The following is a 27964-nucleotide window of genomic DNA, read 5'->3' as shown; positions in this document are numbered from 1 at the left end:
TGAAGACAGCTGGGATAGGCTCCAGCATACCCGCGACCCTAGTGAGGATAAGTGGCATAGAAAATGGATGGAAGTATGGAAGGATTTGGTAAATAGTGTGGGAAGCAGATGCTTAAATATACCGTATTTTCAGCACCATAAGGCGCACCGTATTATAAGACACGTGCTAAAACATTTGGTTGAAGCGCCTAAGGACGGGAGTCTGTGGCAGAGTGTGGAATGCAGGAGAAAACCTTATTTTCTTGTTTAACATGAACTCACACTCGTAACTGCAGCAAAAAGAGAGCACCCAGAAATGCAACAAAATGGTTCTTCATTAAGTTAGTCCTCATCTTCTGTATCTGAAATTGAACAGCTGGGCAATTTCGCCCATCAAACATTCCGGGTTCCCTCTTACAGTGAAGAAAATAAGTATTTGAACACCCTGCTATTTTGCTATTTCTCCCACTTAGAAACCATGGAGGGGTCTGAAATTTTCATCGTAGGTGCATGTCCACTGTGAGAGAGATAAACTAAAAAGAAAAATCCAGAAATCACAATGCATGATTTTTTAACAATTTATTTGTGTGATACAGCTGCAAATAAGTATTTGAACACCTGTGTATCATCTAGAATTCTGACCCTGAAAGACCTGTTAGTCTGCCCATTAGAAGTCCACCTGCACTCCATGTATCATCCTGAATCAGATGCACCTGTTTGAGGTCGTTAGCTGCATAAAGACACCTGTCCACCCCATACAATCAGTAAGACTTTAACTTGTAACATGGCGAAGACCAAAGAGCTGTCCAAAGACACCAGAGACAAAATTGTACACCTCCACAAGGCTGGAAAGGGCTACGGAGCAATTACCAAGCAGCTTGGTGAAAAAAGGTCCACTGTTGGAGCTATCATTAGAAAATGGAAGAAGCTAAACATGACGGTCAATCTCAATCGGAGTGGAGCCCCATGCAAGATATCACCTCGTGGGGTCTCAATGATTCTAAGAAAGGTGAGGAATCAGCCCAGAATTACACGACAGGACTTGGTCAATGACCTGAAAAGAGCTGGGACCACCGTTTCCAAGGTTACTGTAGGTAATACACTAAGACGTCATGATGTGAAATCATGCATGGCACGAAAGGTTCCCCTGCTTAAACCAGCACATGTCAAGGCCCGTCTTAAGTTTGCATATGACCATTTGGATGATACAGAGGAGTCATGGGAGAAAGTTTTATGGTCAGATGAGACCAAAATAGAACTTTTTGGTCATAATTCCAATAAGCGTGTTTGGAGGAAGAAGAATGAAGAGTACAATCCGAAGAACACCATCCCTACTGTGAAGCATGGGGGTGGTAGCATCATGCTTTGGGGGTGTTTTTCTGCACATGGGACAGGACGAGTGCACTGCATTAAAGAGAGGATGACTGGGGCCGTGTATTGTGAGATTTTGGGGAACAACCTCCTTCCCTCTGTCAGAGCATTGAAGATGGGTCATGGCTGGGTCTTCCAACACGACAACGACCCGAAGCACACAGCCAGGAAAACCAAGGAGTGGCTCCGTAAGAAGCATATCAAGGTTCTAGCATGGCCCAGCCAGTCTCCAGACCTGAACCCAATCGAAAATCTTTGGAGGGAGCTCAAACTCCGTGTTTCTCAGCGACAGCCCAGAAACCTGACTGATCTAGAGAAGATCTGTGTGGAGGAGTGGGCCAAGATCCCTCCTGCAGTGTGTGCAAACCTGGTGAAAAACTACAGGAAACGTTTGACCTCTGTAATAGCAAACAAAGGCTACTGTACCAAATATTAACATTCATTTTCTCAGGTGTTCAAATACTTATTTGCAGCTGTATCACACAAATAAATTGTTAAAAAATCATGCATTGTGATTTCTGGATTTTTCTTTTTAGTTTATCTCTCTCACAGTGGACATGCACCTACGATGAAAATTTCAGACCCCTCCATGATTTCTAAGTGGGAGAAATAGCAAAATAGCAGGGTGTTCAAATACTTATTTTCTTCACTGTATCTTTGTGGGAGTCAGTCTCTTTGGCAGGTGGTTATTCAGCAATGATGCCGGCTTTCGGCAAAGCTCGGACAACAGTTACTTTAGCCCAGAAGATACCTTAGCCCAAGAATCCACAATCCATTCACATATGGTGGTGTAACTGGTTGGCCATGGCCATGTTGGTCATGTTCTCTGGTATATGATTGGTTATTGCTGCCAGCATGCGTATTACATCCCTGTGTCAGCGGGAAATGGTCCAACAGTCAATCAAGCGCAGCACTAACCAAGGTAGCACAACAAAAGTTTGACAGATTTTGGAACTCAGTTCAACCGGAGTATAAGGCGTATTGTTGATTTTTGAGAAAATTAAAGACTTTTAAGTGTGCTTTATAGTGCGGAAAATACAGTAATATGAATAAAATTCAATGCAAAAACCTATTTATATGGTTATTTTATACCCCTTTTAAAAGAATGTGGTACTGGAGAGGAGCGTCACTTCTGAGGAGTATCAAGGTGCCTTACATTTTAGACAAATTAACATTCATTCATTCATTCATTCATTCATTTTCTACCGCTTTTTTCTGACGAGGGTCGCGGGGGATGCTGGAGCCTATCCCAGCTGTCTTCGGGCGAGAGGCGGGGTACGCCCTGGACTGGTCGCCAGCCAATCACAGGGCACATATAGACAAACAACCATTCACACTCACATTCATACCTATGGACAATTTGGATTCGCCAATTAACCTAGCATGTTTTTGGAATGTGGGAGGAAACCGGAGTACCCGGCATGCACGGAAAGAACATGCAAACGCCGAGGGTGGAATTGAACCCTGGTCTCCTAGCTGTGAGGTCTGCGTGCTAACCACTCGACCGCCGTGCCACCCCACAAATTAACATAAAGGTACGTAATTGTGCCCTCTTCCAAGGTAAACGTATCGAGGGAGTACCAGCCTAGTGACAAGCCATAACAGAGGGTTCCATGTTATTTACAGTAAGTTGACTCTGCAATGCCAAATATTCATAATATCTGTCTACACGTCTGGAGCGTCAACACTCGAGGCCACACGGTTACACATCTGTGTGCACGTGTCTGCATTCATTTGCGAGTATGCATGTTTGTTCAGGACCAGGATCCAAATGTTCGGTATTGGAATTCCTGCACATCTGGCCCGAAGCGGGCAGAATGTTTCAGATTTGAAGCCTCGATTGACAGAAGGCTTGAGAAGACGAAAACACGATGCATTTCTCCTCAGTGGTTGAATGAAAATGAATAGACACCTGGGGATGAGCTGCTTTTGAGATAGGCAAAGGAAATACATCCTTGTATTTATACACACTCCAGGATGTTCTATATCAGAGAAGGGTTCATGTCAGATTACTGAGCACCCGGAGATGCACTCTCAAGGGGGTTAATCTAGTCAGGAGACAAAAAAAATACATCAACGGCTTTGCTGCTTAGCCTTGATAGAGTGGAGGTGAACATAATATGATCCTGTGGCCCTGTCTTTCCATTACTATTTCTAATATATCAGTGGGGACATCACTGGGGGGGAGGCGTAATAAAACTACTAGCCTTATTAAAAAACAGACTGAACCTGCATCTGCAAAATACCTTTGATTCCAATGTCCTTAAAACACAATATTAATATAATAAGATAAGTCATAAGTCACATGATCTGTTTGTACCTGCAGAAAACAAGTCTACTTCTAGCACCGAACGGGGGGTCAATCCACTCCTTTAAGCAGCCAATTGCCGCGCTACCATGGCTGGCTTCCATTAGCTCAAAGTGGGAAGGTCATTTTGGTCACCTGAGATGGATTCAGCTGCATGTTGTTTGGACCCCAGCCAACATCCACTTAAAGCAGTGCAGGAATTGTACCTTTTATCAGCTATCTGGTCTGGGCTTTGACATGTAATTACTTCAAAGTCACTATAGAATAGTAAATGCAAATCAGTTAAGAAGATGCCTTGAGAATTAGGTCAATTGTTTGAATTGATTCTTGAATTGTCTTTTGAAGTTGCACCCCTTGGCTGCAACCAGCAGGGGCGCTGTTGGTTCAGTCTCAACTTAGTCTGTGGTCTGAAGAACAACATGACCTCAGATGTGTGCAGCAACCACACAGATCTGTGCGTAATTTATTGAATACAACAACGGCATGGGCTGCACGGCGGTCTAGTGGTTAGGGCGCAGATCTCAATTCCAATTCCAAATGTAACAGTTGCAGTATCGTTACTGATTTAAAGATTTAAAAAAAAAACATAGAAACAGCTTTCCTAGGGCGCATAGTTATGCTAGCTATGTCAACAACAACAGCGGTGACGACACTTACGATGTCCGCTCTCCTTGGGATGGCTGTGTCTTCCAGCACAAGACGTGTGCTCCAGTCCTCAGGTAAATAATGCGTCTTGTTGAGTCTTTGTAGCAAAAACGAGACCTCTACCATCTGTGAATGACGCTGAGACTAGCCATTAGCGACGCATCGTGTTAGTTAGCTAGTATCAATGAGCCAAGGAAAGAAGTTTTATATCTATTACATGTTATTATCAGTGTATGTGTTAATGCATGAACAGAGCGTGTACATCAAACGATGCAACGTTGTTAGAGGTTTATTTTTAGAAGGATTCATAGTCGAAATAGGTGTATCCCAATGACAGCATTGTAAGCTAGCTGAAATTAACTCATTTTTTCGTGGTACAATGCACAGAAAAGGTAAAGAAATATGTGTTCATGTTTCACATAAGGATTGTGAATGATGGACAAAATTCCCCCAAAAAGTGCAATCCCATTTAAGTTTAGAATACATAAATTGGACAGGCTAACTAGTTAGCTCGGTTTCATGCTAAAAAGTGCAGTTCCTCTTTAAGAAAGTGTTTCAAACGGAGTGGGGAAGAAACTTACTGCTTCCACACGGTAGTGTGTAACGTCATGTCTCATCGATGTAACATCGCTGACGCCAGGTGACCAAAATACGACATATGTCTTTCAATATTTTAAGAGAGCGAGAGAGCAACATTTGAACTGCGATGTTGCAAGAGATGACTTCTTTCCTCAATAAAAGCACCGCATCAAAATGATTCAGAAGCCCCACTGCAATCCCTCATTATTACTTTTTAAAATCAATTATTCCAGATAAATTCAAAGTATTGAACCATGAAAAAGCATGATTTATTAATCTGTTAATAAAAACCGTGAAGCCGCAGACTTCGAAGCGCAAAGTGAGGGATGACTGTACTCCAAAGAATCACAATTTTGTCTACATGACATCATCAGATATTCATAATACAAAATCCATCTGCGACTGACTGTTATGTCAGAGTGATGTTTTGTCATTAAATTGGATGTGGGAGTTTTCCATGCAACCTAATGCCGTCTCTCCATGCTGCAGTAATTACGCTTGAACATAAGCCTGCCTGCCTGCGTGCTTGTATGTTGTTGATCTTTTAATGTATGATGCACACCAAAATAGATTCAAATAGTGTGCAATAAGTACATTGTGGCACGGTATCGTTTGGAGGAAGAATTCAAGTCTGTGAAGCACAACAAAACACTAGCAAGCGCAAACAAGAACTACACCTCTCTTCCTACCTCCCTTTGAATATGAAAATGCCACTTTGACTTAGATGTCATCCACTCCTGCAAAGTCTTCCACGTGATGCATCTAGTCATACTCTCTAAATATGGATTAGTGTTTTTCCTCGCCATCATGTCCAGCTTCATGCTCCTGTCCTTCCTCATCTCTCACCCTGATATACTCTCTTAATCCAATTAATGATACTCCTCTTTTAGGCATCTGTTGTTTCCATAGGAACAGGGCTCTGTAGTCAATACCAGTCGTCTAGGCAACTTTGAGCAGGCCGCTGTGGGTGTGCGTATGTGTTTACTTTACTGTGTTTTTATATTTCACACTGGCAATTGATTTATGTGAAATGTTTATGATGCTCTGACAGACGTATTATACGTTCCCTCACTGTTTGTCTTTCACCCCTTTTGAATCATATTGGACAGAGCGGCTGAGTTATTTACTTCACCTCCCCACCAGCGTTCCGGTTATTGCTCTCTAAATCTCCTTTGAGCTACAGTAACTACAACGACATGCAAGCACACTAATACACAATCTTGCTATATTATTATAATCTCCGGGACACATTTCATTGCATGTGCTGTGAAAAGAGGGAGAGCATGTCCCATCACTGTTTCTACCATATTAATACTACTATTAATAATCAGTGGCACTCATGACATGAGCAATTCTAACATGTATTTCTTATGTTGTGGGAGTTCAATTCTCATATCCTTAACATAATGTTCTATGCAAAAAAAGGACACAGTCACAGTGTGTGTAGGAATTCATGTTTCCATCCGTGAACCGCATCTTCCCGATGTCAGCAGCACTCATGCAGCCCCAGATCATGGCACAACAACCACAATGTGTGACTGTCGGAAAGACACAATTACCTTTTCAGGTATGCTATACAAGGTATATAGGTCCTTTTCAGAATGCTATACAATCTGTACCTTAAAATACATACAAATGATGGCTGGTATGTGGGGGGTCTACCCCCTTCTCTGTTCCCATTTGAGGCAGTTTACTGTTGTGCAAATTATTTTTGCCTTAATTGTGCTTTCTTAGGAAGTGCTCAGAGTGCTAATACTATAAGCTGTTATGGTAAAATTATTGTCATCGTTTTTTTTTACATAAATAGCATACATACTTTTTCAATACATTAAGCTCAACATTTATAGTTGATTAGAATGTTCAAGGTCAGTGTATTCACTGTATGAGGCAGCTCTACAGTAGTTGAGGGGGAAAAAAGTTTTCAAATCAGTTTTCAAAATCCGTAGTGTACAGGGGTGTTCAAGGTGCAGCCCGCAACTGCTTTTTTACTGGCCTGAAGCACTTTCTAAAAATACAATTCAACAGGAAAAAAAGAAGCGCAAAAATTGCATTACTTTTACAAAAATAAAGAAATAATATTACGAAAATATTTTTAACATAACATTACACAAAATATAAACGGAATGCTTCTTTAGATGCTGATGCTCAGGTTGGCCACAATAAAAGGCCCTTCTATAATATGCCGTTTAACTGTATTTGCTGTTTGCTTTTTCTGGAAATGTAAGTGCTGTTACAGAACTGCACTAAGCATAATTCTTAAATCAGTTAATGGATTTAGTTAATAATTTATTTATTTCATTGAAGCTTAAAAACACGTTAAAAGGTTGTATATTATTATGATGAGCTGACTAAGTTAACTATTAACTAAATTCATTAACTGATTTAAGAATTATGCTTAGTGCATTTCTGTAACAGCACTTACAGGAAATTTATAGTATAACTTCTTGTCATATGTACATGTGCAGAAAGCGGCCCTTGCATTCTTTCATTTTCAGTATGTGGGCCTATTATGTAGGGTCTATTATCTAGCAATTATTATCCTTATATTATGCATTATTGTATTATCAGAGGGGAGGGTTGGCTTTGAAACACTTTAGAAACCCCAGTTGAGATGATGCTAGAAGTTACCTGGATCCTTTAGAATGGTGCAGATGATTGGATTTCCACAAAAATATCAAAGGTGATGAGGGATGCGAATAATGTTAAATAAGTGTAAAATCTTCTCAGGGCTGCACGGTGAACGAGTGGTTAGCGCGCAGGCCTCACAGCTAGCAGACCGGAGTTCAATTCCACCCTCGGCCATCTCTGTATAGAGTTTGCATGTTCTCCCTGTGCATGTGTGGGTTTTCTCCGGGTACTCCGGTTTCTTCCCACATTCCAAAAACATGCTAGGTTAATTGGCCACTCCAAATTGTCCATAGGTATGAATGTGAGTGTGAATGGTTGTTTGTCTATATGTGCCCTGTGATTGGCTGGCGACCAGTCCAGGGTGTACCCCGCCTCTCGCCTCTGAAGACAGCTGGGATAGGCTCCAGCACCCCCGCGACCCTCGTGAGGACAAGCAGTAGAAAATGAATGAATGTTGTTGTCAATTATATTCTGCCATACTCCACCCTCTGGTTTGAAATACTATAGAGAAACTGATATTTATCTGGACTGTACAGACGGAACTCAAAACTGAAATCTATGAAATGCAACAAAATGGAGAGCAGTGAAGCATATAAGTGTATTCAAGAGTCAAATTGCATGTTGAGTACAATAATTTTGTTGGCCGGTCTGTACATTAACACTGAAAGTACTCCCTGCCTCTCACGCTCCGCAACAGATCATCTCGCCCAAGGGGCACCCATTCCAATATTTGAGAAGCACTGCTTTAACCAAATATTATATCTATAACACAACTTCATCACACAATAAAAAAAAACCTTTAACTAACAATGTGGCCATGGTATAAAGCATTTTAGCCTGAACTGTGCATGTGTCAGCATTGAAGTCAGCGCATGTAAACAGACCTTAACAGTCCTCAGAAGTGCCAGAGGGAGGGGGAGCAAGTGCGCCAAACGTGAGTGCATAAAGTGTGGATTAATGCATGAGACGTGTGCAGTAAAGCATCCAGTCACATTTAAGAGATTGAGCTCATTTAACGCAGCTGCATCTGCCCACCCATGTCGCTGCATTTGCTGGACACATTATATCCCGGTGGACGCTCTTTTCAACTTGAATTGTTGTGTGTTTGTGTGTGGTAAAGGATGGAGGAGTGCAGGCGCATAAAAGAGAACAGGGGGATTGCCTCTAGCTCCGGGGGGCTTTCCTGTTCACAGCAGGGACAAACCTTATCGCTGGATTAACGAGAGCATTTGTGGAGGGACAGTGGAGCTGAAGGTGAACTGTGTGAAGGCGGACCAGGATGAGGCCGAAACTGGCTCAGAACATGAATAACAACTTTGAGTCAACAATCCATGAATAAATTCTACACTCTTTAACAACTGAATCAATTAACGAGATTTAAATATTTATTATTATTGGTCAATAAAATGGCGGCACGGCGGTCTAGTGGTTAGCGCACAGACCTCACAGCTAGGAGACCAGGGTTCGATTCCACTCTCGGTCATCTCTGTGTGGAGTTTGCACACAAACAACCATTCACACTCACATTCATACCTATGGACAATTTGGAGTCACCAATTAACCTAGCATGTTTTTGGAATGTGGGAGGAAACCGGAGTACCCGGAGAAAACCCACGCATGCACGGGGAGAACATGCAAACTCCACACAGAGATGGTCGAGGGTAGAATTGAACCCTGGTCTCGTAGCTGTGAGGTCTACGCGCTAACCACTCGTGCACCGTGCCGCCCATGGCCGTGGTTGTAGGCGTAAAAAGTATTTATTTGGAAAGGGAAAGCCACATTTGTTTACAATTGCTAAAGACAAGTGGTTGGAGTTCCAGCAAAAGAAAAATACTTGAATCTGTGAAAGGCATTTCACACTGGACTGTTTTGTGAAAATGAAAAACTTCTCCCTTCCTCTTGTACACTATTGTTGCTAGTCCTATGTTTTGTGATGTGAATAGTTACTCAGCCTTTGCAAAAAAAAACTAACAAAAAAACAAAACAAAGCAAAAAAGAAGCAGCAAGTCATGTTTGCGCAGATGGCTTTGTCATCTTATGGACTAACAGCAGTGTTTGGAATTAGATTAAAATATTATAAATAATATCTGTAGATGAAATTACATTGTAAAAGGAAACATTTTAAGAAGCATTGTCTTTATATTTCCTTTTCGGCACACCCTGCATACATACTCATACAGTATATTATATATAGTATGTTTAAAGATGCAGTGCCAGTATGAACACATTGCTCATGCAGTCTTTCATCCCTGGCTTGGATCTCTTGCACATGCGCAGAGACAAGTGCAATAATCCACGCTCTCACCACCTCACGTGTGCTCCACTGCTCTACTTTTCCCTCTGCTCAAGCTGTGGGAGGGAGGGAGAGTTGCTTGGGCCAACCTACTCCCCCTTCTCTCACACATATACGCACACAAAATATTTACAGTGCTCGAATGCACAGATACATAAACACCGCAAAAGAGTACACAGATCTAAGGGTGTGTGTGTGTGTATGAGCAGCCATGCGCATACATCATATGAAAAAAAAAAACACGGATACAAAAATAGACTTTTGCTGTTAATATTAATTACGATTTAAGTTTCATGAATTCACACAGACGCTCTCCCAGGGGCAACTGAAATAGCTGCACAGCTCCTCTCCCTCGGTTCGAACCAACACACAAAATGAAGTAGATATTTAGAAATACTCTGTCACACACAAGAAACGGCAAAACAACAGCCGTACTGCATATCTTCCAACAAATACTGTGTAATCCATGTGCAGAGTGTGTGGAGAACAGCCTGAAAAAGTGATTGCCAGTAAGGCGCATTAATGTGTTAGATCAGGGGACCTCGAATGGTCTCAACCTGCGACACGCTGTGGAAATTTTATAAGCATACAAATAATGCATTCATTAAAATGAAATATCAAACAAGCACTAAATAAGATCAGATATTTCACCGTCTGTCCAATGAATATATACCAAAGAGGAAGATTACTAAAATTTAAAAAAATAAAAAAAAATTGTGTTATGTTACATATACTTGATTGTGCTTGAATTGCTTTCTGTGACCCACCCAGAATGGATCAGTGACCCACTTTTGGGTCAAACAATACATTTTGGTGACGTACTATGCCATCATCCATTATCCATCCATCCTTTTTCTATGCCGCTTATCCTCACGAGGGTCACAGGGCCATGCTGGAGCCTATCCCAGCTGTCTTTGGACTGTCTTTCCCCAGCCTCCCACATTTTTTGGGGAATGTGGGAGGAAACCCACGCATACATGGGGAGAACATGCAAACTCTACACCCAGGTCTTCCTGACAGTATGGCCAACATGCTAACGACTCATCCACCGTGCGGCCATCATTTATTATATTCATAGAAATACTACAAATACAACACTTTTAAAGTGCACTGTTTTTTGTTTTTTTTATATTTTATTTGGGCAAATATATGAAACATCAATCAAAATATAACTTTCCATTATTTACATTTGTATTCAACAATTTGATCATGTTGTGGAAAAAATTTCTATCATCCTAAGTAGGATAGAGAATGCCTGAAATAAATACATAGCTCTGGCAGTTTTTATTACCTTTGCAAAACAAAGGGGTCAGACAACACACAGTATGCATGGCGGTCTGTAGGTGTCTGGCCAAGAGTGGTCTCTTGGCGGGAACTTTTATACTCCATAGCATGCAAATGAATTACATTACAAGAGAAAAGAGACTTTCTTGTCACTCCCCCGATGCCACCCTCATGTATGGGGGTTAGCCTTCACACCCATTCTTCTGGCACGGTTTGTCACACCCATGCGAGACAACCTCCTAGGGTCAGCCATTTGGTGGGACATCCTGATGTCCCCTTTTCCCATGAAGGTAAAGCTTTGATCAAGGTAACCCCAGGTTACAGATAGCCTCCTGCTGTGCCACCATCTTTGAAGGAACAGCAGGATGTGCTCGGATGCAAATGTTGAAGCTCTACAAAAGGCCATAAAGTAATTCACACAATGTGTAACCTATGTTATACCTGTGAAATATAAAATTTTCCATCACAATCACAAGCCGAAAAGGAGTAGGCTGAAGCAAAAGCTTATAAATGCCTACCCCTTTTTGCAAGATATAATCATGTTCATGCCACAGTCTTGTTTTCGCCTGTTATTACTATCATTGTAATATTATTGTTATTGTCATTATCGTTATAATCTTTATCATTATTACCGTTATTATTGTTATTATTATCACCATTATTATAATCATCATTAATATTACCATTTTTATCATTATAGTTATAACAATTTTTGGATTTTTTATTTTTTTATTATTTAATTTTACAGACTTCATTGCTTCTTGTAGAGTGCTGTATCATTCCATCTGTTGTTTTCTGAAATCTGCAGTATTTGTGCTTTTATTGTCAATTTATTAGCCCACTTTTCCCCCCTAAGTGTAACATTTACATATCATTTTCTGGATTGCATGTGTCTAATCTTGTGCATTAAAAAACAAGAACTTGAGATTGTGTCTGAACAGGTGACCAACTCAAACATCAGTTTCTTCTTGTTAAGCCCTACCTTGAAGTTTTTAGATGTGCTTTTAGTTTGTGTGTGTCTAGTCTTGTGCATTATTGTTCCAGAAATGTATTTTGCCTTTTGAGTCACTATTCCCTTTCCCATCCCCCTTACTCCATCAACCTGGAAGTAGTTGTAGTAGCCTGTCATTGTTAAATTATCTTCTGTGAACCAGGAAGGATTCCTGCCATCTAAAAATGGACAAATAACACTTTCGGACATTTGTACACTTCTTTATAATTCCAGCAGGAGCGACTGTAACGAAAACATCCATACATACAGTTTGTGTGTGTCTGTGTGTGTCTGTGTGTGTGTGGGTGTGATAGAAATGTTCCCCTGGGCCCACGTCCAAGCTTTCTAGGACTGTCCTCAGCAGGAGCCAGAGACAAGCAATCAATGTCAATGAACGCCACTCTGAAGATGATGTCATGACATGATTATGGCTTGTGAGTGGTAAGACAATGTTTAACAAGGTGAATGTGACCCATTCATTTGTGTTGTGTGGCTGACAAACTAAATGGTCCACCAACACGTGACAAATACATTCTGTAAACATTCGTACGGGAGTGTGTCTGTTCATCCAGGACAGCCCAATCCAGATCATTCGAAAGGAGTCTGATGGGGTTCTTCTACACCAAATTTATCCAAGCATAACTTTATGGACGTTATGTGTACTGGGAACAGAAACGGGCCTTTCCAAAACTGTTCCCACTATATTCATTCATTCTCTACTGCTTATCCTCACGAGGGTCGTGGTGGTGCTGTAGCCTATCCCAACTGTCTTCGGGTGAGAGGTACACCCTGGACTGGTCGCCAGCCAATCACAGGGCACATATAGTCAAACAACCATTCACACTCACATTCATACCTATGGACAATTTGGAGTCACCAATTAACCTAGCATGTTTTTGGAATGTGGGAGGAAACCGGAATCCCAGAAGAAAACCCACGCATGCACCGGGGGGGCATGCAAATTCCACAAAGAGATGGTCCAGGGTGGATTTGAACCCTAGCTGTGAGGCCAGCCCCAAATGTTTCAATCTGTATTAATAGAAAACTGCCAAAACAAAACAAAATCCTTTGATTTTAGGTAAGCGAGCCTCGGTGGAAAAAGTTAGGACACCCCTGTAATAGACCAAAAGCTCACGCTTTGTGACATTAAACCATAGCGACTAAAGCCTCAGCTGTCTGAAGGATCTGAAGGTCTCATCTTTGCTCCCGCTAAATGACTCTTTAAAAAGTTAACAATTAGAAGAGTGATGATATCCTGAGATAGTTTCCATAGCAACAGCCAAGAGTCATTCACAGTCAGGCTTGTAAGATAAATTTCACACCTCGGCGCTCCATCACGTCTATATACCGTGTGCTTCTATTTGCGTGTACACATGTTAGCAACCAGAGCTAAATATGTATGTCTGTCCTTGGTGAATGACTGAGGTTTGAACCGCAGTGTCATCCAGTAGGTGTGAGATGCAAAGCTGGTGATGGGTCACAGTGCTGCTGTTAGCAAAAAAGAAAAAAAAAAAAAAGGAAAAGCAGGTTTCAAATTAAAGTGCGCTCCTACTTTACTCCCCTCTCACGTGGATGCCCTGCTCATTAACCGCTGTCTCTTTCACTTTCTCTCTCTTTCTGCACCATCACGTACTTTTCTCCTCTATCCCCTGCCTCCATCACCTCCCCCTTTTCCACCAGAACTCCCTTTCCAACACTCAGGGAGTTTGCAGTTTTCTCTCTTCCTTCCTTTACTCCTTATCTCTTATCTGTGTCAGTTCCATTTATTAAAAAAAACTAAAAAGCTTTTGCACGAGAAGGCTGTGGAGGCATCCTCAGCATTGCTGCAAAAAAAAAAAAAAATGGAATCGTGACTGCAGAGCTGCAGTGAGAGAGCAGCAGACCTACATCTGAAAAGATGCCGGAGATCTTCAAAAACAGACGAGCTATACGCAATCACACATTTTCAGCAGGTGAGAGAATTCAAAGTGGAAATGAGGAGTTAGAAAGTGTTGGTGTTGCAAACATCTTCTTCACGTCAAATCCTCCCATCTGGCGAGCCTTCTTTTACTCTTCCATCTGGATGAGATAAAACACCCAAGACTAATTTGTGTTGCTTGATCCATGTGATGCCGAGGTCACACGTCTGTCTACTGCATGGCTCAATACAGTGCAGCATAAAAATGACAAAGTAACCTTTTAATACCTCATTTTTAGAGCCCTGAGTTGTAAACGTCACGAGTGCATCAAATGCAGCTTTTTGCCAAGAGTCAGTGGAGAAGTGGCGGTATATTGGCTAATTGAACACATGCTGTAACATGTCCTCCATAGCATTTTCAGACCCAGATCATGTTGGACTCTACCTCAACGAACGGCAGCTCCCCATTGCGAGTAGCAATCAGACAACCCCAGACCATCACACTACCACCACCATGCCTGACTGTCAGCAAAACCATTATTTTGGTACAGTACTGTGTTGCCAGCTACGGAATGGCTGTGTTTTCGCTATAGTATTTCCCCTTCAGAAGGTAGACTGTTATATTATAAATAGAGTCTATTATTATAGACTGTTATATATATTATAAATATATAATATATATATATCACTATATGTCAAGTGAAATAAAATACATCACATTCTGGCACCACCAGCAAACAGCAAAAAACGGAGTGATTGATACCGACATTAAAAAATACCCAATCCCTACTCCTTCCCCCCACAAAAAAACACTCCTACTAGCTTGACTTTGACATTTTCCTCAGATTTTAAATCAACTAAAAAAAAATAAATTACAACTTAAAAACAATATATGTAAATACAGTCATGGAAAACATGACAACTAAAAGTAAGTAGTTTTGGTTATTATCGGGAAAACCATGGAAGATATGCTAGATATTCATTCATTCTCTACCACTTTTTCCTCATGAGGGTCGCGGGGGTGCTTGAGCCTATCCCAGCTGTCCTCGGGCGAGAGGCGGGGCACACCCTGGACCGGTTGCCAGCCAATCACAGGGCACATATAGACAAACAACCATTCACACTCACATTCATACCTATGGACAATTTGGAGTCGCCAATTAACCTAGCATGTTTTTGGAATGTGGGAGGAAACCGGAGTACCCGGAGAAAACCCACGCATGCACGAGGAGAACATGCAAACTCCACACAGAGATGGTCGAGATGCTAGATATCAGTTCTTAAATTAAACCCTTAAGGGCTATTACATAGATTTAAAGACAAATCTTTGTGTTTTTATTAGTTATTACTATCAACATTTATCAACTATCAACATCAACATAGCTTTTTCTTGTTACATTGTATATCTTTTTGCCTTTTTGTTTATTTTATTTCTGTAATGAGCCACATTCCACAAATGGGCCACACTTTGGACACCTATGTGTCTCCAAGCTATGCCTTTTTGGCTATGTTGGTGTCAGGGCTGGGTTGCATGATGGAGAGTTTTTTTTCATTTTGTTTTGTTTACCAGCTTTCACATCGATGACGCTCACTCCTGCACGCCTGCTCATCCGATGCTTCACCTTGGCTTGTATTTCATTACCAAATAAATGCATGATGCAAGAAAGCTCATCCTTATTTTGCTAAATATAGCAACCATGCCGCTAAATTGTCACCATGGATCTTTTCTATGTATGAGGTGTGTTGTGAAACGGAACCGGTACTTGAAAGCTAGCCCTGAGCCAAATGTAATGAGCGTCAATAGAACTGCTCGGTGATTAAGGCACATAATCTTTAAGTGAAGTTGATCAAATGTAGAATTGCTACAGCTTCTGCTTGGATATCAATAAGTAGCAAGCAGCTGTAAAACCGGTGGGAAAAAAAAAATACCACACATCACTCACTGATGTTGTGAAGTAGGTCCTAGGCGCACCCTGCCACTTTCATATTACTGTATTATCATCCATCATAGCCATGCCATAGTTCAGTCTGACTGGCTTCTGGCTGCCATGTTCTCACCATACAGCTTTTCTCCCAATGAGAAATCTTAGCGAGATCTTACGACATCACTGTTGCAACATTCATTCATTCATTTTCTACCACTTCATTAAGGGTCACGGGCATGCTGGAGCCTATCCCAGCTGTCACCCTGGACTGGTCGCCAGCCAATCACACATATAGACAAACAACCACACCACATATTAAGCAAAAATGCACCGTCATTGTTTCAGTAAAGCTGTTTAAAAGATCATCATCTTCTTGATTTATAGACAATGAATAAATATTAGCTTCTACCCAGCAGAAGCGTCCAATAAAACGACTCACTTCACTTTGACCTTTTTTGCACTGTTGCTTTTACCGCAAATTACACATTCTATCGATGTACGCGAGTCAGCAAAAAGCAAGTGAACTTTAAACTTCAAACTAATACAGCGGCTCTCTAAAACGCAGCAGTGAGTAATTCACTGGCAAATCACAGCTCAGGAGTCAACGACTGTATTCCAGCTGATGGTGGTGTTGCCGCTTAGCGTGTCAAGGTCAAGCGTGGGAAAAGGTGGAAACACCGTGGTTGATTAGTGGTGCTCAGCATCATGCAAGTCAGCTGAGTGGAGATATGAAGTGGTGCAGTGATTCGGTGCTGAGAACCATGAACTGCCCTACAGTGGTGGAGTCAAGTCGTTGTGCAGGAGTGGCTGACTCTCCTTGCTCGAAATGCAGAGGAAAACATTTATGTTGCGTAATGGGTGTCATGAAACACTCAGTTCCCGGGACGTGATGATGCACAAGATGGGGTCAACGAGACGAAAGTGGATTTTAACAACATTATTTTTAACTAAAGTACAATAAAAAAATGACAATACTGCAGTTTTTCTACTAAATTACATTTCTCCTCACAAGGCTACCCTGTGTGTATGCTAGCAGCCCCGCCTCCACCCACTGACTGACAAAAGGCACTCTTTTCATGCAGTCGTTCTATGGAACAAATATACCAAGGTGCTGAAACGAATGCACAGAGTGAATCTTCTTCCTGCCTGTTTGGAAGCAGGAAATGAGGCAAACAGACACAGATGCACATGGCAAGAAATCTTGTCACGTTTTAACCCCACTGAGTAACATTACATGTGCAAATGCACAAGAGCACACATGTTGACACTGAGGAGAGCAGCGTCCATAAAACTGTTGAAACCAAACAATGGCAAGCTAATGACATGCTTAACTGGAAGCTAATCAGCATTCAATATGAAAATATCAACATGCTTAATGTACATAATTATTTGAAAACTACTACTATTACATTATTTAGTTAGTTTATATATTTTTATTCTAACTACTAAGGGTGTCGCAGGATTAAAACGTGATGAGATTTCTTGTTTGGAGAAAAGCGGTATCGCAAGAACAGAAGCAACCAAGACTGAATTATGGCATTGCTACTAGGGATGATAATACAGTAATACTGAAGTCATTTTCTTATCATTGGAAGAATGGATACCGGTATATGAGGACAATAATACATTTATTACACAATAAATGAAAATGAACTTAATAATTTTGCCATTTGCATGTGTGTCTGTTTTCCTCGTCTCTTGATTCCAAACAGGCAGGAAGAGAGTTTACTCGCATTGGTTTCATCACTTTGGTCCGATTGTTGCATAGAACACCGGCATGAACAGAATGAGCCCTTTTGTCAGTCATACAGTCTCTTTTTGTCTCAGTGGTTGGAGGCGAGGCTGGTACCAGAAGTGTGTAATTAAATTAGTAGCTTGCAATATATTGTCATATATTTGTATACATTTTTTTTCATTGTACTTTGCTTAAAAGTAACGTTAAAATGTCATGTCATCTCCTAGACTCATGTGACACACTTAGTAATATTTGGTGGAAATCAGTTGTGTATTTTTGTGTAATCCTGCTAATTGTGTATGTCCTCAAGTTTCACTATCAATGATGACTTATGATAAAGTTTATTAAGGCAATAAAATTAGTGGTGGCCTGAGACTGTTGCAGTGTAGCATGTTTTAACGATACCTCAGTGAGGGCCTTGTGAATGAATCGCGCAGTCTCAGGGGACACCTCCCAGGGGGTTTTCTCCTCCACCATTAGGGCATCCAGCGTGGCCTTCTCCAGAACAATGTCAAATGAAGCATCCAGGAAGTCGAGCTGGCGGACATCCATCTGCTGCCACCTCATACCCAAGCAGTAGGCATACCTGGCACTCATGGTGCTGATGCACACCGAGGAGTAATCGACGTTGGTGATGGAGCGGTAACCGGCGTCATACATTTCACCGCTCATACCGCTATTTCCACAACCTGCATAATAAAAACAGCAAGAAATCAGAATGATTCAAAATGCTTCATATGTTTTTTTCTGTATGCGTGATAGATGGTGCGATGAAAATAGTGGCAGCATGTGACTGAACAGCTTTCATCAGCAACAACTGCTGTGGTTGATGTGACAGGAGCAAACAGTCTATTTGATCAAGCTGATGCTCATGTCACCATGGCAGCGATTGGACATGAGTTGCTTGGTATCAGGAGGCAGGGGAAAAAAAAGTGGTCATGAGATTTGGAGGTACTTTAGCATGGAAGAAGATGCAGCCTCTCACATTTAAGATGAGATGAGATGACTCATAGGTGGAGGAGGAGGAAGAGGAGGATACATGTACAATAGTGATGTTATGAATCTGAACTAAAGATTTTTGCTTCCAATGTTGCAATTTAAACAGTGAACATGTTGTACATGAGATTTGAAGAAGCAGGGTGTGAGACAGGTGAGGCTGTAACATCCGCCGGCATTGACACCTCAGCTGTAAACATGAGGCTGCGCTTATTATCAGCTTGCTTGCTTCTGTACTAATTGCCACTTGTTTTGGAAGATGGTGGCCACTGAATCAGTTAGCACACCCAGGAACTCATTTATAATTCACTTTGACACATGCACCAGCCTGTTTGCAGCACATGTAAAAGAAATTGCGCTGTGCCAACAAAGTAAAGCTTTCACGCTCCATGTGCGGGGAAGCTGAGACTGAACTGACTGCAGAACACAAACAAACAAGTCTTGCTTTCGTAAGTGTGAGAGCAAGACTGATGTGCAAGATAAAAAAGTGATTTAAAGTGCGTGTCAGTGTACAGTGGAAGTCCCGCACCCCAGAAGTGATACAACTTAAGGGTCAAAGCAAATACTAAATCTGGTCAAAGCTACTTGTAAATCTTTGGGACTCCAGCATACCACAGTGAGAGCAATTATCAATAAATTATAAAATAATAGAATAGTGGTGAATGCTTCCCAGGAGTTTCATTCCCATTTCATTACATGTATGCTTCCATATTTTCCAACAGATGTCATTTAAATCAAAATGACAAGAGAAGCTTGACTACAAATGACACGTTTTTACTCTATTTAAGAAGCAACCATAAAATTCAAGATGTGTCTGCTGACAAACACACATTGAACTTTTTTTTTTAATTCTAGCAATAGCTATAAGGCACCTTCATGTTCCATCTCCACAACATATCTCCAAAGCGTCTTCAGCTACTTGGTTCTAGGTTCTGTGTGTGTGTGTGTGCTCTCCTTGTGTTTACATGAATTATCGCAATACTAGACGCTATTTACCTCCATGACATGGAGAAAATATTAATAACAGCTGTCAGTATGATACAGTGCAGTCACTCACCAATGCAAACATCTAACATTACTAAATGTGGGACAAAGTCGCTAAAAGTTATGTGACAAACAAAAATACATTTGTCAAAAGCATCGTAATGGACGTATTCAATGAAATATGAATTTGATATTCACTCCAGATTAGTTGTTATCCACCATTAATTACATTAAAGGGACCTAGGGGTGATTCTCCACGGTGGTCCCAAAATCCCTGGGAACTCCAGACGTTGTCTCCAAAGGCACCCCCCCTCCCAAACACAGCTATGTGAGTGTGTGTTCTTTCTTTCTTTTTTCCATGCACTCGGCAGTAAGGAAGGGGTGTCACATGCCGCTTCATTCCGGCAGGGTTGTCACGACAATTTTAGTTGCCAAGCTGTCATCAAGGACACAAGCCCCGTTTTACTTCAATGACATCAGCCGTTGCCTGTGAACTTAAAGCCTGCCTGCCTGCCTGTCTGCCCACTCACACCCACACACACACAGTGATTTACCGGACATTTTATTAGGTATATCCCTATGATCTAATAACATCCGGTACAATATCGTGCAGCAAATCCAAAACAGACAGAGGGTCTTTCATGATGGTTGCATGTAAAAATGTAAAATGTGCATATAAGCCTTTAAACTCTCCTGCTGTGAGCATGGAAGCCTCCAGATGACCCAAGTAAGAGTGCATCATAACAACATTACACCGAGTGGCATAGCAAGAGAGAGAGACTAAAGTTGGAGGTGTCACATCACCTCGTGAGCATGCATCCATGTGATAGGATGGAAAATGTGAAAAGTTATATCAGTCATCACTTAAGGAACTGGCAACTGCAGTGAACATCCCTCTTCCACAAGAGTGTGTTTATTGGTTCAGAGGATTGTGATGCATACTGCCTAGACAGGAAGTCCTGCACAAACAAGGCTTCAATTATGGTACAAGTAGGACACACATGCATGGGAAATTATATTTCCAAAGCCTATACATGTGATTATTACAGTGTGGAAAATATCTTGAGGAAGTGAACTGACAAGAATAATGTGGCAATGCTCCATTTCTGCTTTTAGATATCCTGCCGGTGCCTTTGCTTACCATCATGTTTAGCTTGGAAATGTGTGGCTAGTGAGTCATTACACACACATTGGCTCCACTCACTTTCTGTCTTGGGTCTCCCTTACAATGTTCTTCCTGCAATATACTCTACAGCAGGGGTCTCAAACACGCGGCCCGCTGGCCAAATGCGGCCCGCAGGACACTAGTTTGAGGCCCCCGCAAGTTTGATATGGATGCTGTATGGTATCATGTACCCAGAAAAAACTATTACGTTTCATTAATGTTCATGTTAAAGGTTAAATAACTGTTAATAGTTATCCTCCCTATCCGTGTGGAAGTGGTAAGTTTTTGGCTTTTTAAGTTTAAAGGAAATAACATGGAGGCTACTGTTTAGGTCGCTAGCTCTCTAGTTTGCGAGTTAGCATGTGTCACAAGACCCTGCAGTTGCGCAATATGTTGTAAATAAAAAGAGTATAAATGTGACTATAGTCGTGTTTTGTCATGTCTACAGGGCTCTAATAATGCTTTGTTCATTTTAATCTGAAAAAATAATGTCTACCCACCAACTATATGTGGTTTCTTAAGTTTTTATTATTTGCCGTTTTATTATTATTATTATTATTATTATTATATTTATTACAGATTGATTTTCTTTATTCTCGATTTGTTCATTTATTTTTCATCTTATTTTGTGTAGAAAAATAAAAAGTAAGATATTTGAGAACAGTGGAATGTTTTATCAGAGCTTTTCTTGTAGAAAATCGGAACCAAAGCAAAGTTTATTCATTTTTCTGTTTTTAATAAATGCGTTTTTTTTTTTTTTTGGAAAACCTGATGCGGCCCAGCCTCGCCCAGACCCTAGCTCCAGTGGCCCCCAGGTAAATTGAGTTTGAGACCCCTGCTCTACAGTATATGAACTACTTAACCTACATTACAATCTTGTAACAGCTACTACCTGCGTACTTTGCTACAACTTTGTTCTTGAATTTTGTTTCTCACCTTCTTTATCAAAGTTCTGGAACGAAATGACATAAAAAGCATAGGAAAAAAACGTAGTGTGCTTGAATGCCTCACAGTGCAGTGCTTGGAAGGAGTTTCCAGCGTTCTGGGTGCATACCATGAACAAATAAACCACCCACACACATACACATACACAATGATGTTTAAATGATTACACGGCTGGAATCTATCTCTTATGTTCCAACTCTAAAACAACCACTATGCAGTCTTCTTCAGAGAGTCATCAATGCATTGATGCTTTGTTTGGGTATTTGACTAGCTTGTTAGGTTGTACCATGACAGACATTTGTGGCAATAATCTTTGTGAAAATTCTAATTTTAATTTAAAGTTTATAAAGGAATATAAAGTGCTCAAGCCAAAATCAGTATGCGGATCAAAAGAGCCGCTGTGGCGACTCTGAAATCAGGAAAAAGCCGAAAGAAACAAACAAAAATGCTAAGAATGTTAAAATGTTACTTAAAACATTGCTTGTACAATTAAAGTTTTATGATGGTGATAGTTCAGAAATCCAAACAAATCAAGAATGCCCCAGCATCCTCCACAGTATTGCTTTCTAGCCTCTTAACACAAACTGTTAGATTTGCCTAAAGGATCTATCAAGTAACATCCCTGCACATAAACAACAGACTCTTGGGCCCATCTATGGTCAGCAGAGGTGAGTGGGTGAGTGGGCCAGCGAGTCGTTGGATCGGTGGGGAACCCCTGCGATTGAGCCTGAGGTATGAAATATCAAAGCAGCTATCTCTAAAGTGAGCCAAGCGCCGCAGTGGAAACTCCATGATGTCAGAGGCATGCTTGGTATTTATGCCAGTCCAAGATGGGTTTAGGTACATAGTAGATGGAAGGAGAGAATGCTGACATGCAACAACACTGCAGCAACTGGAAATAACAAATGCAACCCCTGTGTTTTTGTTTTTGCAAATAGAATTGGTGACTGTGTGTTACCTTGTAAACAAATCATGGTTCATTCTGGTGTTTTTAACAGAAACTTATTTATATAACCAGCTAAACAAGATTAGGAGAGACCGAATACTGTAATTAAGTGTGCCAGGGCCAGTAACTGCTTGACTGTGAGTATGGTAGAATGCATGTTGGTGTTAATAGGACTTTTGGAAGGGCTCTTATCTTGGATGCAAAGAAGGAGGTCCTACAACAGGGGTCTCAAACACACGGCCACTAGTTTGAGGCCCCAGCCTTGATATGAAAGTTTAATGTTAGTGCGGCCCGCGCAAGTTTGATATGGATGCTGTATGGTATCATGTACCCAGAAAAAAATATTACGTTTGATTAATGTTCATGTTAAAGGTTAAATAACTGTTAATAGTTATCCTCCCTATCCGTGCGGAAGTGGTAAGTTTTTGGCTATTTAAGTTTAAAGGAAATAACTTGAAGGCTACCGTTTAGGTCGCTAGCTCTCTAGTTTGCGAGTTAGCATGTGTCTCAAGACCCTGCAGTTGCGCAATATGTAAATAAAAAAAGTATAAATGTGACTATAGTCAGACCCTAGCTCCAGTGGCCCCCAGGTAAATTGAGTTTGAGACCCCTGTCCTACAAGCACCAGGCTTTATAAATGTCAAAGCAAAAAGGGAAGCCATTGTCTGATTTTGGCTACACTAAAAAGGCAGTGACAGCCTATGCATTCTAATTTACTTGCCAGCCAAAATGTATGCAACACTTAAAGTCAATCATTTGCAGCAATCCACCCTCGAACATGACCACTTCAGTATGGAATCTGCGGTGAAGTGTTGTCCCCAGTAGGCTTAATCCACAAGTAAAAAAATAACCTCTGATCGAGACTGATGAAGGGAATATCACCAAGGAGCTGCTAGACAAAGTGAGTGAGCTGCTGAGAGGTGACGATGTGGGTGATGTGCTGAAATCAACACAGCTACCATCAATAGGCTTCTGGCAGAGTTTGGGTACTTTAATGCACTTTACACTGAAATAAGTCACATAGGACACTCTCATGAAGATGATTACTGGCTTCAATGCCAAGGCCAGGCAGCTGGATGGGCTGCTTTCCATTCTCCTACTCCAACCAGCTATGTGAGACTCATACCTAGCCAAGTGAGAAGATGGAGAAGCTGGAGAAAATCAGCCAAGCAAGCAGACCCAATCCATGTCAACCCCCAGGTTCTGAGGATTCGTGCTGTTCAGCTGACTGAGATCCTGCACCTCATCCTTAACTTGAGTCTGAGGCTAGAAAGGATACCGGTACTATGGAAAATATCCTCCATAGTTCTGGTGCTGAAGAAGCTCATCCCATGTGACCTCAACAACTTTAGACCGGTTGCTCTGACATCACACAAGAGACTCATGCTGGCTCAGCTGAGACCAATGGTGGCCTAGAACCTCTACCCTTTACGTACATGTTGCTGTGGATGATGCTGTCAGCTATCTACCCCTGCCCGTCTCCTTTCACTGACAACAACACCAGAGGGGAATCAAATCCAGCCCCTCCGAGAGGACTGGTTCCAGAGCCCTCGTTGAGCATTGCAGTGAGTCCGACTATATCTGGCCAAAACTTCTCTACTTCGTGCTCCAGCTCAAGCCGCTTCCCCACCAGAGAGACATTCCACATCCCAAGACATAGCCTCTGCGGCGAAGGATCGGACTGCCAAGGTCCCAGTCTTCAGCTGCCAACCCAGCTCACTCTGCACCCGACCCCTTTGGCCCCTGCCATGAGTGGTGAGCTCATTGGAAGGGGGTATCCATGTTGTCTCTTTGGGCTGTGCCAGGCCAGGTCCCATGGGTGTAGGCCAGGCTACCAGACGGTTGCCACCGTGCATAACCTCCAGATGGGAAGCATTATTCTGCTAAATACGACTAAACCCACACATTAAAAAAAAAGTTCAGAACATTCAGGGAGATATTTTTCTCTTTGACTAAAATATTTCAAAATGAACAATAACTGATTCATTTTGCTCATCGCCAATCAAGGAAGACAATGTACCAGTGGGCCATTAGGGTCACACTCTTCCACAGTACACAAGGTACAATGAACGAGGCATCTCTGCGGCCGTTTGCTTGCACAGTTGTGTCAACAACATCCTCTTGCACTCGCTGTTGTATTCATTACACGCACGCTGAGTCAGTGACAGAGCTCCCCCTATGTATTTTTCCATCAGGCCATTCTATTCAACAAAGCTTGTGTGTTACCGCACGCACTCTCACTCTCTCTCTCTCCCTCTCACTAACTTGTGCTTCTCTTTGAGTGGCACTGTTTTCAACTGACAGTCAATCAATGGAGCAGCAGCCCAGCAAGGGCATGATTCAGCAAGAAACTGATTGTATCAACGTGTCCTTCATTTAATCTCTGATTAATCCCCGCCACCTCCGTCGTGTGTCTAAGACGTCGCTCTCAGAGAGTGGTTATATAAGTTCAGAATACTGCTTTCTTGTAGCAAACTATGAGAACACACTTTTTTTAATCCATCCAGCAAGGACAAGGTATAGTATCTCAAACAATGTAGTCAAGCACTCACATTCCATAAAGCGTTTTACCAGAGTATATCTTCTCATAGGTCAATACTATGGAACTAAAACTTGGATATACCCTAGAGTAGTCAGTGGACAGCTTGTATAGGAATGTAGTATTCCCTGAAAACAACTCATCACACAGCCATTATAGTCTAAATAACTGTCAACACAAGTGAGTATCAACACAGCAAGATCTGTTCCCTTGGGAAACAGGACTGTATGGCAGTTTTGCCACAGGATACGATCCCAAACTCACCTCAAATGTCCAAATATTTCAGCAATGTTTGCATCACACGGAGCTCTGTCTTGACCCATTCACAGTATAGTAGTGATAATCAACATCAGTTACATTTCAATGAAATTATATGCATTTTCAGTTCTATATTCAATAACTTTTGCTGACAAAAAAACGACTAAAAGATAACGCTACTTCGCGAGCAGTCTGCATGTATCTTTTCCTGTGAATCGCCATATTTGATATTGTAGAGCTGGGGTCCCAAACATGTGGCCCGCGGGCCAAATGTGGCCCGCAGGACACTAGTTTGAGGCCCCCGCCTTGATATGAAAGTTTAATGTTAGTGCGGCCCGCGCAAGTTTGATATGGATGCTGTATGGTATCATGTACCCAGAAAAAATTATTACGTTTGATTAATGTTCATGTTAAAGGTTAAATAACTGTTAATAGTTATCCTCCCTATCCATGTGGAAGTGGTAAGTTTTTGGCTATTTAAGTTTAAAGGAAATAACTTGAAGGCTACCGTTTAGGTCGCTAGCTCTCTAGTTTGCGAGTTAGCATGTGTCTCAAGACCCTGCAGTTGCGCAATATGTTGTAAATAAAAAGAGTATGAATGTGACTATAGTCGTGTTTTGTCATGTCTACAGGGCTCTAATAATGCTTTGGTCATTTTAATCTGGAAAAAATAATTTGTCTACCCACCAACTATATGTGGTTTCTTAAGTTTTTATTATTTGCCGTTTTATTATTATTATTATATTTATTTATTTATCACTGATTGATTTTCTTTATTCTTGATTTGTTTATTTATTTTTCATCTTATTTTGTGTAGAAAAATAAAAAGTAAGATATTTGAGAACAGTGGAATGTTTTATCAGAGCTTTTCTTGTAGAAAATTGGAACCAAGGTTTTTTTAATTTTTTTGTTTTTAATAAATGCGTTTTTTTTTGTTTGTTTTTTGGAAAAACTGATGCGGCCCAGTCTCACCCAGACCCGAGCTCCAGTGGCCCCCAAGTAAATTGAGTTTGAGACCCCTGTTGTAGAGTTTCTTTTGACACCATAAAAAAGAAAATATCAGTGTTTATGTGTACATGGCAATGGGCATTTTCAATTAGCCACCTGCTAAGACAGCAACTGTGACCAATCTAAAGAAACACAGAAAGAGCCGAAAGAGAGTGGCTGGTTAGTTCAAGGTGCCTGTCACTGCATGTCAGTGGCTTTGCTGTCTGACCTTGGCGTGATCATCTCGTTTGACGGATGAGGATGTTCCCACTCTGGGAGCTTTATGGCTGATCAAGCATATTGATCCTTGCAGGAGGAAAGGGCTGGTCTCTCTCTCTCTCTCTTAAAACATTACATGTACTCAAACTAAAGCGTAGAAAAACAATGACGGTTTGATCCTGGAACAGATGAATTCAATATTCATTGTTTTCAATTGGAAATACTCTCAACTCCAACATCAGCTACTTTGGATTGTGCAACTGCGGCAGGTAATTTTACGAATAAGTATTGGTCTTCTGTTTAAAGAAACACACACATCATTTTCGATTACTTATTAACAGAAATTAGGCTAATTTCTTCTCAAAATACACTATGTATAACAAAACAAAGACACCATATGTAAAAATCTATCGTCAACAGAATCACATTTCTCTGAATGTAAATTGTCGAATATTCTAAGAGAGTCCCAGTACACTTTAGTATAGTGGATTTAAATGAGTGCCATTTAATCCTGGAGAGAATCCACCAAAGCACAGCAAGAACATGCAAATGTTGCATAAAAAGGCCCCAACCCGTTTAAAGAACACAATTAATTTGTATTAAGAATAATAAAATAAATAAATATTAAATATTTGAAGGGCGGCACAGCAGACGAGTGGTTAGCGCGCAGACCTCACAGCTAGGAGACCAGGGTTCAATTCCACCCTCGGCCATCTCTGTGTGGAGTTTGCATGTTCTCCCCGTGCATGCGTGGGTTTTCTCCGGCTACTCCGGTTTCCTCCCACATTCCAAAAACATGCTAGGTTAATTGCAATTAACTTCAACAACATTAATTTAAACAACATGCTGGTTGTTTGTCTATATGTGACCTGTGATTGGCTGGCGACCCATCTAGGGTGTACCCCGCCTCTTGCCCAAAGACAGCTGGGATAGGCTCCAGCACTCCCGCGACCCTCTTGAGGATAAGCAGTAGAAAATGAATGAAAGAACCTAGAGGATTATATTACAGACAATTTAGGACAGAGTGCTCTGCAGAGTAGTTCTATGGTTAAAAAATGATCCTGCACATTGCAATAGGTTACAAAGATTGTGGCAAGAGAACATATGCACCGGAACACTGTGCTCCCATAAGGCTTATACCTGCTTGTCTCTAACTGAGGAGATGCATGTGGCTCAAATATGCGGAGATAAAGTGAGCTTAGAAATGGTTGCTGTCACTGTTTTGCTTCATAAGTCGTTTCACTTTACCTAACATTTAAAAGGTGTTTACAAGACCTTCTGAATATTATG

At 41.3% G+C, this 27964-nt stretch overlaps 1 protein-coding gene across 2 annotated transcripts in view; it reads right to left on the bottom strand.

Annotated features, from left to right (window-relative positions):
- The window catches only part of ece2a (endothelin converting enzyme 2a), a 74647-nt gene that overhangs the window by 23957 nt on the left and 22726 nt on the right, over positions 1 to 27964 (bottom strand). For both annotated transcript variants that reach the window (XM_058067068.1, XM_058067069.1), the window contains exon 4: positions 18041 to 18324. In XM_058067068.1, the coding sequence (XP_057923051.1) occupies positions 18041 to 18324 (284 nt within the window). The remainder of the gene's footprint in view (positions 1 to 18040; positions 18325 to 27964) is intronic.

This window comes from Doryrhamphus excisus, chromosome 3 (genome assembly GCF_030265055.1).
Source record: "Doryrhamphus excisus isolate RoL2022-K1 chromosome 3, RoL_Dexc_1.0, whole genome shotgun sequence".
NCBI classification, from domain to species: Eukaryota; Metazoa; Chordata; class Actinopteri; order Syngnathiformes; family Syngnathidae; genus Doryrhamphus; species Doryrhamphus excisus.
This window is presented reverse-complemented; position numbering and strand designations above follow the sequence as displayed.